The sequence below is a fragment of the Myodes glareolus genome, chromosome 11 (genome assembly GCF_982192425.1).
Source record: "Myodes glareolus chromosome 11, mMyoGla1.1, whole genome shotgun sequence".
NCBI classification, from domain to species: Eukaryota; Metazoa; Chordata; class Mammalia; order Rodentia; family Cricetidae; genus Myodes; species Myodes glareolus.
This window is the reverse complement of record NC_142036.1, coordinates 89,616,374-89,631,771: the sequence shown is the minus strand read 5'-3', so window position 1 is coordinate 89,631,771 and position 15,398 is coordinate 89,616,374. Positions and strand designations below refer to the sequence as shown.

Here is a 15,398-nt window from a genome sequence, read left to right as displayed (position 1 = left end):
TCTGTTAAATCTAATCAATGAAAGCATCCACTTATTTCAAATATTCTTTCTCTCCCTTTATTCTGGTATTCTCTTTAGTCAGTTGGTTATTTCGATCATGGTTATATCTTCAGTACAATATGTTTAGCTTGTGATCATAAAAATCCTTATGCAGTGTTTGTTGGTTATCTTTTTGTTTCCTTAACAATGTATTGTGAGAAAAATAATTGAAAAGAAGGAGGAAATATTACTTTTCTCTCCATAAGAGAACTGCAGGTTAGGAGAGCCTGCTTACTGCCTGGCCCTTCCTTTTAGAGGCCCCACTGAAAGACTAGTCATTTGCTAAGGGTGGCTATAGGTATTATTCTGATTGGTAGACTTGGGTTACATACTACATTTTTCATTGTGCATGTCCTTTCCCGGGATGTATCTTACTTTAATCACATGTATGTCTAATGACGAATATGTATAAATAGGAGATTTTCACTAAAAGTGCACTCAGAGGAGACACTTTGCCTTATTGTGCATGTGTTCAGAACAAGTTCAGGCTGGACTAACCCATTGCTCCGAGTTTCCAGATATTCCACAGAAGGGGAGCCACTAGGGAGTTGCTAGGAAGAAGTCACCTATATCATGGTTTGTAGCAGGATGTAAATGCGGCTCAGCGAAGGTGGGGCTCACACAGGTCAGATACTAAACTTCCCCTATACTTGCTACCTCAGCTATACAAAAGCATCATGGTCGCAAGAATGTGTGGTAGAGAAGGTTATTCACCTCATGGCAACCAGGAAGCAAACAGAGAGAGAAAAAAGCAGCAGGAGCCAGGGATAAAATATGTCCTGCAAAGGCCTGTATGTCCCATAGAGATGCATGTCTCATAGAGATGCGTGTCCCATAGTGATGTATGTCCCATAGAGGAGATGTATGTCCCATAGAGATGTGTGTCCCATAGAGATGTGTGTCCCATAATGATGTGTGTCCCATAGAGATGTATGTCCCATAGAGAGTGATTCACTTTTAATTGGGCCTACCTGGTTAAGTTTCCACTGATCCCCAGTAGTGCTACCAACTGGGGGCTTCAACTTTCAGGACGTGACCCTTTGAGGAACAGTTAAATTATAGCATCCCATCTCTGGCTCCAAAGGGTCACACCCATCCAACATAGCAAAGTACTCAGTCTTATTTGTGTGTCCTCATAGTCGTAACAATTCAGTGTTGCTTTCAAGTCCAATTCCGCAGTCTCTACTGAGACTCAAGACAAACTCTTGCTTGTGAATGTCAGTAAAGTTTTTTTTAAAAAAAGGTTAAAGTTTCCAGCATATCCTAGTGTAGAATAAAGCCAGAAATGGGGTCAGTATTTTAGCTGCTGTGTTATTTTCAAAAGGAGAGGTGAGACTGACCTAAGTCTGAAGTCCAGCAGGACAGACACTAAGCACTGTTGCTCCACAGCCAGTAACTGAAGTACATATTACTAGGATATGAGCCCTAGAAGAGTCTGCTCTGTCCCACCCTTGGCCTTGCAACTGCAACCTTCATGGCCTCGCTCTGTCATGTAGTGACTCGGTTTGTTGTTTGCGGCATTCCTCTGCATATGTTCCATGTTCCTGGAATCTCTAGCGTCTTAAGGTCTCCATTACAGTTTTGTCTCCACTCTCATAGCTTCATGCAGCAAGTTCTTGGTGACTATCCGCAGGCATTTTGACTTGGCCATACACTGACCTTCCAGGTATTCTTGTGAAGTCTAAGTGGAAGTCTTTACAGCTCATGTGTTGTCCATGCTGTATACAGAGTCAGCATTAACTCATCAATGCCAGAGTGTGCTTCCTACTCAGACAGTAACCAGGACCATGGCTGCCATGAACTCTTGAGGTCTTTGGCGGACCTTCTCAATGACACCTTTTTTTTAAAATTTTTTTTAAATGTGTGTGTGTGTCTGTGTAAACAAGTACACCTTTTCTCAAAGCAGAGCCGTATGGGCTTTGTCTGGCAAATTCCTGAGATATCTTCAATGCATCTTTCCTGTTGATCTGGAACAAACTGGTTGCCTTCTGTTTGGTAGTTCTAGTGTTTTCAGCAAACTTACCTTTTGTTGCCTCAAGTGTAAATGTGTGATTTGTCTTCTGCCAAGACTCATTAAGTTTTATTATGATTTTTCAGCCTGGTTTTTGTCCCTATTTTCACATTAAATCAGGCATAACATAGCTAGCAATAGTCATCCTACAGTCTGAATACTTGACATTTCTAAGATAATTGTTCTTCTGTCTTTAAGTTCAGCATTTCCTCAATGCCTTAAAGCATGGACAAATTTCTTGATAGCCTGTAACACAAATAGCCTCTAGTTCAGTTCCTAGGAAAATACCCACTTCTTTCTTTGACCCTGTGAGCCCTGCCTTGACTGTGAATTCTTTCCAGGATTTTAGTGTTCCAAACTCCCTCTGAATCGCTTCAAAAGCATACTCTAACCTTTTGGTATTAATGATTTTATTTTTAATTTCTTATTACATTTTATTTATTTCTGTTTGTATGTGGGTGCATGCATGCCATAGCACATGTGTAGAGGTTAGAAACAACTTAGTGGAGTTGATTTCTTCTCCCTATATGTGAGGCCTGGGAATTAAGCTCAGTCTGTCATGCTTGACAGCAAGCTCCTTTACCTGCTGAGTCATTTTGCCAGCTCCTTTATCCTTTGAAAATTCTTGTTTCTCCTTACTTATTCATGATTTATTTTTCAGTTTTAAAGTCTGTTATTACCAGTATCCTTTCAGATGGCCTGATTTTTCCCAACTTTTTTTGAGGAAATTTTTACAACAAAGAGATGGAGAGTGACTAGTTTGAGAACAGAGGGGCTGAGACCAGCTGCTCCTCAGAGAAAGCAGGAAGAGTCCAGGCTGAACATGGCTGGCAGACTGAACCAGACCATGAGAGGAGAGAAGGGGAGGAAGGGCAAAAGAGGAGATGCTGAGAGGTGGCTCTGGCCAACAGGCCAAGAGACCAGTCTAGCTGAAATGCCCAAGTTACATAGGGATCAGACTGCAGGAAGGGAAACTGAAACCCAGCCCCTGGGAGGAGAGGTTTAGGATAGGGGCTTGGTGAGAAGTGCTGGGAGAGCCAAAGGTACTGCATGATGCTGGGAGAGATGGTCAGCATCCACTTTGGTATGTTAATAATCACCTCAGCTATTGTCCCGGTTTCTGAGACCTAACAAGGACCATGTGATTTGGGATCAGATCTTAAAGTGAGGGAGCAATTAGAAACATTATGAGAACACTAAGAAAGCTTACAGCAAAATAAGGAGAGAGAGTTATCCTGGACTGCATGGCAGGAGTGTGTGGCCTGATGCCTGCAGACTGCCAGGGTCTTTTTGTGTGACCAACAACTTTAAGTGGCAGACCTGTGATTTAATAGCCGTCCCTACCAGTCAAGTTCATAAGTTTTTTTTTTGTTGTTACCTTGATAAATGCCTATTTTCTCTGAACATTTTGGACAAAGGATAACTGGTTTTGCATTGTACTTTATATTCTAATAGTGAAACCTGGTTTTTGTCAGTGAACTCTGGTTTGATTGGTTGGTTTGGGGAAGGATGGTTGTAGAAATAGAAACTTGAATGCTTATAATTTTTAGATACTATATATGCTTATAATATAAACATGATAATATACTCACTTAAGGTCACAGAACCCATTCCATTATTATGGATCATTATCACTCTCCTCTGGTAGATCGGTTTGTGAATTACCTTTAAGTCCATTGCATTGTTTGCCTTTACTCTGTTTATAATGAGAACACTGGTTGCTGCTTGTGAAAATATACCTGAACTAGATGCAGGCCTGTTACATCCAAACTGCACACACAGAAAACCTGTTACTTTGATAATTTGCTTGAAGTTCTTTGTGCTTATAGCATATATCCTACTAAAGTAAGTCTTCTGTGATTTTTAATTATTTGAATGAACTGGTTACCCCATGGTTTTGTTGTTAATTTGATACACGGATAATTTCATTTGTTCTATATTTACTTGAATTCAGTTTGCGGTCATGTCTTTGTCATTCTTGTAAATTTAATTTTGAATATGTGAAATGTTTCACTTTGTTTGATAACTCTTCACCCTCTTTCTTTTTTAAGGAAAGTGTTCTCATTAATTTTTATTTTGTTTTTATAGCCCCATCCATGTGATTGTGTGATGTTTACTTTTCTTACTATACACAATGATTCCTTTTATATTGTGCATAGGAAGCTATTTGTGAGAGAGGACACCTCTTGGTTTTTGTCTTCTCTGCACTTCTGCTATGTTTGGGAGCCTGTATTTTCCCCATTTCTCTGTTGCTCTTAACCAGGAGGTCCCGGGCGAGCTACCATGCCAACTCCAGGAAACACAGCAGCTTTTCGTGCTTCCCTCTGGACCAATATGGAAAAGCTTATGGATCATATCTGTGCTGCTTGTGGACAGGTAAATATTTCAAAAGATGGGAAGAGCTTTCTGACCCCTGGTACTTCTGTGTCTTTATCATCCCTATGCTCCAGCACTTCTGCTGACTGACCATACTGTGTACATAGGCTCCTTGTCCACTGGACCCTTATGCTAGCAGTAATGCTATTTTTGAGGGATTTCTGAAATATACCTTGCTTTATCCAATTCCTAAGAGTTACATTGGTTTCACTTGAAAATAACCAGTTAAATATATGTCACCTCTCTTTTTCCGTCTTTAGGTACAGCATCTACAAAAAGTGTTAACCAAGAAGAGAGATCCTGTTTCTCAGATTTGTTTCATTGAAGAAATAGTTAAGGTATGTCTAAATAAGGATACTTTGTATATCACTCATGAAGAAAGTGGGAAGATGCTGGCAAGTATTATTTGGGTCACTGCCTTCAAGGTAACTGTATATCAAAGACAATGTATTTGTTGACAACTGGAAATTTCCTTGCAAGATAAATGTCAGCCTGGGTGTGGCATAGTTTCTGAAGTGCATTACACACTTCCCACTTCTGTCATGGGAGGAATGGCTTGTAACATTTCCAAAATTTCCACTAGAAATGCACCTGAAAGAGATTTTTTTTTTGGTAGAATTTGTATATTTATTTATTGGTTTGTTTGTTTCTTTTTTTCCCTTATTTATTTATTTAAAGAATTTCCACTTTCTCCCCTCCTCCCAATGCGCTCCCGCTACCCCCACTCCCTCTTCTCCTCCCTCACCATTCCCAAGAGCAGTCAGGGTTTCCTGCCCTATGGGAAATCCAAGTTCCTCCCCCCTCCCTCCAGGTCCAGGAAGGTGAGCATCCAAACAGACCAGAATCCCGAAAAACCAGTACATGCAGACAAAACAAGACCCAGTGCCATTGTCAATGGCTTCTCAGTCAGCCCCCATGTCAGCCACATTCAGAGAATCCGGTTTGATCACATGCTCGTTCAGTCCCAGTCCAGCTGGCCTTGGTGAGCTCTCATTAGATCAGTCCGCTTGATTCCGAGGGTGAACACACCCCACACAGTTCTGATTTCCTTTTTCATGTTCTCCTTCCTTCTGCTCTTCATTTGGACCTTGGGGGCTCAGTCCAGTGCTCCAATGTGGGTCTCTGTCTCAATCTCCATCCATCAACAGGTGAAGGTTTCCTCTGGTCTTGCCTTCTTTGCTCATGTTCTCTTTCCTTCTGCTTCTCATTTGGACCTAGGGAGTTAAGTCCAGTGTTCCAATATGTGTCTCTGTCTCTATCTCCATCCATCGCCATATGAAGGTTCTGTGGTGACATGCAAAATATTCATCAGTATGGTTATGGGCCAAGGCCAGTTCAGGCACCCTCTCCTCTGCTGCCCAGGGAACAATCTCGGGACCTCTTCTTGGGCCTGGGAACCTCTCCAGAATAAAGTCTCTTGCAAACCCTAAAATGGCTCCCTTAGTTGGGACATAAACTTCCCTGCTTCCATAACCATCCTTCCTCCCTCCTCCCCTCCCATTCCCCCAAGCTATCCCCAATCCTCCCCATCTCCCCTCTCCCCTCTCCCTAACCATCTCCCCTTACTTCCACCCCCCCACCCCCCGTGCACCAATGTTTGCCTGGCAATCTTGTCTACTTCTAATATTCAGGAGGATAACTATATGATTTTCTTCAGGTTCACCTTCTTATTTAGCTTCTCTAGGATCACGAATTAAAGACTCAAAGACCTTTAACTATGGCTAGAATCCACTTATGAATGAGTACATACCATATTCCTCTTTTTGGGTCTGGGTTACCTCACTCAGTAAAGCATTTTCTCTTTCCATCCATTTGCATGCAAAATTCAAGATGTCATTGTTTTTTACCGCTGAGTAAAACTCTAATGTGTATATGTTCCACACCTTCTTTAACCATTCTTCTATTGAGGGGCACCTAGGTTGTTTCCATGTTCTGGCTATTACAAATAGTGCAGCTATGAACATAGTTGAACAAATACGTTTGTAGTATGATAGGGCATCTCTTGGGTATATTCCCAAGAATGGAATTGCTGGGTCCTGAGGGTGATTGACTCCCAGTTTCCTGAGAAACCACCACACTGATTTCCACAGTGGCTGCACAAGTTTGCATTCCCATCAACAATGGATGAGTGTTCCCCTCACTCCACATCCTCTCCAGCATAGGCTATCATTGGTGTTTTTGAGTTTAGTTATTCTGACAGGTGTCAGATGGTATCTCAAAGTGGTTTTGATTTGCATTTCCCAGATCGCTAAGGATGTTGAGCATGACCTTAAGTCTCTTTTGGCCATTCGAAGTTCATCTGTTGTGAATTCTCTGTTCAGTTCAGTACCCCATTTTTTAATTGGGTTAATTAGAGTTTTAGTGTCTAGTTTCTTGAATTCTTTGTATACTTTGGAGATCAGACCTTTGTCTGATGAGGGGTTGGTGAAGATCTTCTCCCAGTCCGAAGGTAGCCTTTTTGCCTTACTGACAGTGTCCTTTGCTTTACAGAAGCTTCTCAGTTTCAGTAGGTCCCATTTATTCATTGATTCTCTTATTGTCTGTGCTACTGGGGTTCTACTTAGGAAGTGGTCTCCTGTGCCTATATCTTGTAGACTACATCCCACTTTCTCTTCTATCAGGTTCAAAGTGGTCAGATTAATATTGATGTCTTTAATCCATTTGGACTTGAGTTTTGTGCATGGTGATAGATATGGATCTACTTTCGTTCTTCTACAGGTTGACATCCAGTTATGCCAGCACCATTTGTTAAAGATGCTTTCCTTCTTCCATTGTATACCTTTAGCTCCCTTGTCGAAAATTAGGTGTTCATAGGTTTGTGGGTTAATATCCGGGTCTTCTATTCGATTCCATAGGTCAACTTCTCTGTTCTTATGCCAATACCAAGCTGTTTTCACTACTGTAGCTCTGTAATAGAGTTTGAAGTCAGGGATGGTAATGCCTCCAGAAGTTCCTTTATTCTCTATAAGATTGTTTTGGCTATCCTGGGTTTTTTGTTTTGCCATATAAACTTGATTATTGTTCTCTCAAGGTCTGTGAAGAAGTTTGATGGGATTTTGATGGGGATTGCATTGAATCTATAGATTGCTTTTGGTAGAATTGCCATTTTTACTATGTTGATTCTCCCAATCCAAGAGCAGGGAAGGTCTTTTCATTTTCTGGTATCCTCCTCAATTTCTTTCTTCAAAGACTTAAAGTTCTTGTCAAATAGGTCTTTCACTTCCTTGGTTAGAGTAACCCCAAGATATTTTATGCTATTTGTGGCTATCGTGAATGGAGATGTTTCTCTGATTTCCCTCTCTGCTTCTTTTTCCTTTGTGTATAGGAGGGCAACCGATGTTTTGGAGTTGATCTTGTATCCTGCCACATTACTAAAGGTGTTTATCAGCTGTAGGAGTTCTTTGGTAGAGTTTTTGGGGTCGCTTATGTACACTATCATATTGTCTGCAAATAATGAAAGTTTAATTTCATCCTTTCCAATTCGAATCCCCTTGGTCCCCTTATGTTGTCTTATTGCTATTGCTAGAACTTCAAGCACTATATTGAAGAGGTATGGAGAGAGTGGACAGCCTTGTCGTGTTCCTGATTTTAGTGGAAAGGCTTTGAGTTTCTCTCCATTCAATTTGATGTTAGCTGTCGGCTTGCTGTATATTGCTTTTATTATATTTAGGTGTGATCCTTGTATCCTCAGTATCTCCAACACCTTTATCATAAATGGGTATTGAATTTTGTCAAATGCTTTTTCAGCATCCAATGAAATGATCATATGATTTTTTCTTTCAATTTATTTATATGATGGATTACATTGATAGATTTGCGTATGTTGAACCAGCCCTGCATCTCTGGGATGAAGACTACTTGATCACAGTGGATAATTTTTCTAATGTGTATTTGGATTCGGTTTGCCAGTATTTTATTGAGAATTTTTGCGTCGATGTTCATGAGTGAGATTGGCCTGTAATTCTCTTTCTTGGTTGTGTCTTTGTGTGGTTTTGGTATCAGAGTAACTGTAGCTTCATAAAAGGAGTTTGGCAATGACTCTTCTGTTTCTATATTGTGGAATACATTAAGGAGTATAGGTATTAGCTCTTCCTGGAAGTTCTGGTGGAATTCTGCATTGAAACCATCTGGTCCTGGGCTTTTTTTGGTAGGGTGATTTTTGATAACAGCTTCTAATTCTTCGCAACTAACAGGTCTCTTTAGATTGTTCACCTGTTCTTGGTTCAACTTTGGTACATGCTACTTATCTAAAAAATTGTCCATTTCTTTTACATTTTCCAACTTTGTGGCATATAAACTTTCGTAGTAAGATCTAATGATTCTCTGAATTTCCTCTGTGTCTGTGGTTATGTCCCCCTTTTCATTTCTGATCTTATTAATTTGCATGTTCTTTCTCTGCCGTTTGATTTGTTTGGATAGGGGTTTGTCGATCTTGTTGATTTTCTCCAAGAACCAGCTTTTTGTTTCATTGATTCTTTGGATTGTTTTCTGTGTTTCTATTTTGTTGATTTCAGCCTTTAGTTTGATTATTTCCAGTCTTCTACTCCTCCTGGGTGAGTCTGCTTCTTTTTTTTCTAGAGCTTTCAAGTGTGCTGTTAAGTCTCCAATGTGTGCTTTCTCCGTTTTCTTTAATTGGGCACTTAGTGCTATGAACTTTCCTCTTAGCACTGCTTTCATAGTGTCCCATAGGTTTGAGTATGTTGTGTCTTTCTTTTCATTAAATTCAAGGAAGACTTTAATTTCTTTCTTTATTTCTACCTAGACCCAGGGGTGGTTTAGTAGTTGACTGTTCAACTTCCATGAGTTTGTTGGCTCCCTGGGGGTAGCATTGTTGTTGAATTTTAACTTTAATCCATGGTGATCTGACAAGACACATGTGGTTACTAATATTTTTTGTATCTGTGGAAGTTTGCTTTATTACCGAGTATGTGGTCAATTTTCGAGAAGGTTCCATGAGCTGCAGAGAAGAGGGTATATTCTTTCCTATTTGCGTGGAATGTTCTATAGATGTCTGTTAAGTCCCTTTGATTCAATACCTCCAATAATTCTCTTATTTCTCTGTTAGGTTTCTGTATGATTGACTTGTCCATTGGTGAGAGAGGTGTGTTGAAGTCTCCTACTATTAGTGTGTGTGGTTTGATGACTGCCTTGAGTTCTAGAAGAGTTTCTTTTACATATGTGTGTGCCTTTATATTAGGGGCATAGATATTCAGGATTGAGACTTCTTCCTGATGAATTGTTCCTGTTATGAGTATGAAATGTCCATCTCCATCTTTTCTGATTGATTTTAGTTTGAAGTCGATTTTTTTAGTTATTAGAATGGCCACACCCACTTGTTTCTTAGGTCCATTCGCTTGGAAAACCTTTTCCCAACCCTTTACTCTGAGTAGGTGTCTGTCTTTGTGGTTGAGGTGTGTTTCTTGTAAACAGCAGAATGTTGGATCCTGTTTTCGTATACAATTTCTAAGACTGTGCCTTTTTATAGGTGAATTGAGTCCATTGATATTAAGTGATATTAATGACCAGTGGTTGTTGACTCCGGTCATTTTTTTTCTTTTATTTTTTTTTTGGGTAGTAGAGTGTATGTGTTTTTCTTCTTTGAATTGTGCTTGTGAAGGGTTGCTAGATGTCTGAGTTATTGTAGGCAGTGTTGAGAATGTTGGATTCCTCGGGTTGTGATTTTCCTTCTAATATTCTCTGTAAGGCTGGATTTGTAGCTACGTATTGTTTAAATTTGTTTTTATCCTGGAATATTTTGTTTTCTCCGTTAATAGTGAATGATAGCTTGGCTGGGAATAGTAGTCTGGGCTTGCATCCATGGTCTCTTCGTTTCTGCAGTACCTCTATCCAGGACCTTCTGGCTTACATGGTTTCCATAGAGAAGTCTGGTGTATGTCTGATAGGTTTGCCTTTATAAGTTACTTGACCTTTTTCCTTTCTTGCTCTTAATATCTTTTCTTTAATTTGAATGCGTTGTGTTTTGACTATCATATGGCAAGGGGATTTTTTTTTTTTTTGATCCAGTCTATTCGGTGTTCTGTATGCTTCTTGAACCTTCATAGGAATATCGTTCTTTAGGTTGGGAAAGTTTTCTTCTATAATTTTATTGAATATACTTTCTGGACCTTTGATCTGCAATTCTTCTCCTTCTTCTACCCCTATTATTCTTACATTTGGTTTTTTTGTTATGTCCCAGATTTCCTGAATGTTTTGTTATGAGAATTTGTTGGATTTGCTGTTGTCTTTGGTCAGAACGTTTATTTTCTCTATGGTGTCTTCATAATCTGAGATTCGTTCTTCCATCTCTTGTATCCTATTGGTTATGCTTGTTCCTGAAGTCTCTTTTTGTTTACCTAGATTTTCCATAACCAGCCCGCCCTCGGTTTGTGTTTTCTTCATTGTCTCCATTTCAGTTTTCAATTCTTGAACTGATTCCATTACCTGTTTGATTGTTTTTTCTTGGTTTCCCAGGGTATCGTTTACGAATTTACTCATTTCTTCAAACTTTTTGTTATATTTCTCTTCCATATCTTTACTCATTTCTTCAATCTTTTTGTTATATTTCTCTTCTCTTTCTTTAAGTGAGTTATTCATACCCTGTTTAAGAGTCTCTATTGCTTTCATAATGACACTGTTTTCCACTTCTTCCGGAATAGGATGTTCAAGTCCTTCTGTCGTAAGATCGCTGGGATCTGGTGTTTTCATGTTGTTTTTCAGATTGTTGGAGGAATTCTTGCCTTGGCACCTGCCCATCTCTTCCTTCAGATGCTCTCCAATGGCTCTTCCCTCCGCTGGGTCTTCTGCTACAGGATTAGTGCCCCTTGCTGGCCAGGAATCACTTTGCCTGCAGTCCTACCTTGCTGCAGGCAGGCTATTAAAACAAAGGAACTCCCTCCTGCCCATTTGCACTCACTGCCCAGTCCGGGTGGCGCCCACACAGGTTGAGTTGGAGGATTTTATGCCCCGAAAAAGGGAGAGGGGAAGGGAAGGGGTTCCTGGCTGAAAGCGGGGATGAGGTAGGAGGAGAGAGGGTTTAGCTGGGGGAAGCCACCCCTTTGGAATACCCAGGGTGATAAGGATGACGGGAAAATTGTGTGTTCCCGTACCATGCTTGTGTGGCGGGTCAGGAACACACTTACCCCTTCATTGTATCTTCTGCTCCTGAAAGAGATTTAAACAGTAGTCATGCTAATATACTCACCTAAGGCCACAGAACCCATAGTTTGCCTCCTAATTCTCTTGACTGTGTTCGCCTTTCATGTCATGAAATCTTCCTTTTCTCCTTTACTAACCTGCTAGCTTCATGGGTCACAAGGATTCCTTCCAAGGCAGGGACTCTCTGATTCTACATCTTAGTAATTAATTTTGAAATATTTTTTATAATTATTAATAGAAAAAGGAATTATAGTTGTATTTATTATTAAAGCCTAACCCTGAATGTGCTAAAGAAAAAATAAGTAGTTTTTTTCTTGCAAATATTATGAGACAAATAATTCATTTGTATTCTTTTACCAGGCAAAAATAAGCAGTAGAGTTTTACTTTAAAACTTTTAGTTTTTGCCACATAGTGGTGTTGCACTTGGGAATCAGAAGCAGGTGGATCTCTGTGAATCAGGGCCGTCCTGATCTACAGAGATAATTCCTTGACAGCCAGGGCTACACACAGAGAAACCCTGTCTGGAAAAAACAAAATAAAACAAGTAAATAAATAAAATTTTAGTTTCAGTGGATTACTTGCTAAGATTCTTGATTCTGAGTGCTAGAAAGGACAGTGTGTATAACATCTATAGTCTAATAGTAATAAATTTCTTAAGAGGTAGTTTCTGTTATTCTTTATTACTTGGGAGATTGTTTAGTAGATGTCCATCAAGAATACATGAGTGTGAAGCAACACATTGAGTTGAATATAAAATTATCCTGGACCATTTATATCTAATGTAATGAATAAAACCTATGGATATTTTAGTAGAATTGTGGAGCCATTTTAAAGCTCTCGTTTATCAGAAGTGGCTAATTCTGCTTCTGGTAATTTTATAAATGTCCTGTAAAATTAATGTGTATTGCCTTAGTATGATCATTTGTAAAAATGCATTTAAACTTATCAATTCATATTTCTTTTTTATTCTGGATTGTTTTCTCTCTCTGTAGTGTGTTTTCTATAGTGTCCATGAATGAATCAATAATTTCTTTGTAAGTAAAAATTTGAGGCTGATTATTAGACATTAGATTTTCAACCTTTGGGGGTGGAGGGATAGCTCAGTGGATAAGAGCACTGACTCTTTCCTTTTTTTTTTATTAAAAAACTTTTCATTTTCCATACCAACCCCAGTTCCCTCCCTCCCCTTCCCCCTCCCCATATCTTCCTTCCCATTCACCATATACTCTTCAGAGGGGGTAAGTCCTTTGGGGGAGTCAACAAGGTCTGGCATGCCAACTTGAGGCAGGATCAAGTCTCCCTCACCCCACCCCACCCCACCCCATATCAAGCCAAAAGCACTGACTCCAACCACTCTTTGAGAGGATCCAGGTGCAAGTCTCACCACCTGGCATCTCATAATGTTTTGTAACTCCACTTCCAGGGGATTTGACAACCTTTCCTGAGCACCAGGCACATACATGATGCACAGATATACATGTAGGCAAAACATATTCATAACTCATAAAATAAAATAAATGAATCTAATATTGAAAAAAATAAAAGCTTAAGAAAGTAAAAGAGAAGTTCAGGGTTTTTTGTTTGTTTGTTTGTTTGTTTTTTGGCCAGGCAAGAGTTCTAGTGTCGATGTAGAATCACCACTACTTTGTAGCAACACTTGGCTGTAAAGTGAGTTAGCAAATTAGTGACAGATTATTTAGGAGCCACATAGTGAAAAACAGACTGTAGATTTTCATGGACAGAATTAAGCCAGTTTGGCTGTGTGGGGTGTGGATATGACACTTTCATTTTCTAAGCCAGCAATTTTTATCTTCAAACAGTTTTGTAATTGTGTGTAGGATGCATTAAGCTAAATTTGGAATGTGTTCATCATTTTAAGCTGCTATAGTACTAATGAGAATGTTAACTATGCCAAAAATGTGTTTTCTTTTGCCCTTTTAGACATAGCATGTGATTCATTGGAGTCTCTAGTTAGAAAACTTTAAGACACCCAAATTCAAAATGTTAGTATTATAGGTAAAATAGTCAACCTGACTGTGACTTCTTAATGTATTAAACAACTGAAAAGGATAAACCAGTCAGACAGACAATCAAGTATTATTGGTAAGTGCTCTATCTGTACAGGTTGGATGGTTTCTATTTCTGTTACTCTAGAGACGAGATTTTCTTGCAGTACAAGCAAACAAGCAACAGAGAAGCATTGCATTAAAGCTGATACCTATGCCACACTAGCAAACAAGGTTGTCTGTTTTCCACCAGAAACAACTGTAGACCCTTGGTAGAGGAAAACATTCGTAGCTTTAGTCATCAGACGACTCCATGTATTGCAATCCCAGGCAATATCAGTTCACAGTGAAAAGTGTCCACTCCTTTAAATTGAAAGTTATTATTGAGATCTAACATGAAAAAAAATCAAAGAAACTCTTAGACTTTGAAAATGTCTCTAGCACACTATAGATCTGGTATACTAGAATTATTTAATAAACTAAAATAAGCAAATAATTGCCGATAATAAGAAAATTGAAAATAATATCATAAAATACTATTTTTAAAAGTAACCAAATAAGACATTTGAGAATAAAAGCATTGAGGGTTGGCAAGATGACTCAGCAGATAAAGGTGATAGCCTTGTCAGCCTGACAACCTGGGTTTGAGCCCTAAGACCCAGAAGAGGGTGAAAAAAAGAAGTCCTTCATGAAGTTGTCATTTGACACAAGCACCATGACACATGTGCCCAGTACACACCTGAACACACACAGTAATAAAGTGAATAGATGAAAGAATGAATAAACAGTTGAAATAAAGGTCAGCTGGTAGTTTAAACAAAAAGTATGCAAATCTACAGAAACTAGAGCCTGGAAGAGAGTTAATGACAGTATTCAGCATTCTACATGAAGAGTAAGCATAGTAAATATGAAAGAAAATGTAAAACCTCAGATAGTCAATTAAGATTTCAATGTAGCCCTCATTGGACAAAGAAACAGGGAGTGTTAAGGTAAAACCTCTGCTATTATCCAACTCATTCAAGAAAGCATGGACAGAATCCAAAATCATTCCCAATGAAAGTTCTTTCTAATCTAAGAATAGAACTATCATTTCTCAAGCTGGTAAAAGGTTCTGGTGAAAAACAAATGACAGCATTTTCACTCTATAATGGTAAAATCAATATTTCTTCCCTAAAATAGTGTAGAAGACAAGAACTTTTTTTTTGCTGGTACCACATGTGTTTCTCATTGTTCTATCCATTTCAGTAGATAAGAGAAAGGAACAAAAGACTTCCTTTTGGAAACAAAAGAAATCAAAATATTTCATAGGTGACATCATCACTTCCACACATGTAAAGATGCACACATACGTGGTCCCTTACCCAGATGCAAACTCACAAAATCCAATAGTCAAAGAAGATAGTAGAGCTATTGTTAGTTTTGCCTTGCCACAGAATACAATCTGCACAGCTCATAGGGTGTCTTAGCCGGTGTTCTTTGCTGTCAGTAGTTTCTGACCACAGCGGCTCACAGAAGAATGTATTTAATTGGAGCTGGCTTACAGTCTCAGGGGTTTAGGCCACTTTCATTATGTCAGGGAGCATGGTGACACACAGGAGAAGTAACTGAGAGTTCTATATCTGGGTCCGCAGGCAGCAGGGGGACAGAGACACTGGGCCTGCTTGGATGTTTGGAAACCTCAGAGTCCACCTCCAGTGACACCCTTCCTCCAGTAAGGTCATAACACTCCCTGGTGACCAAGCATTCTAATATATGAGCCTATGGGGCCATTCTTATTCAGACCACTACATACAAAAAAGAAATCAGCTGC

At 39.3% G+C, this 15,398-nt stretch overlaps 1 protein-coding gene across 1 annotated transcript in view; it reads left to right on the top strand.

The window, feature by feature from the left end:
- Cog5 (component of oligomeric golgi complex 5) overlaps positions 1 to 15,398 on the top strand; it is a 266,865-nt gene that overhangs the window by 150,454 nt on the left and 101,013 nt on the right. The window contains exons 9-10 of the mRNA XM_048415841.3: positions 4,314 to 4,426; positions 4,687 to 4,764. Of these exons, the coding sequence (XP_048271798.2) occupies positions 4,314 to 4,426; positions 4,687 to 4,764 (191 nt within the window). The remainder of the gene's footprint in view (positions 1 to 4,313; positions 4,427 to 4,686; positions 4,765 to 15,398) is intronic.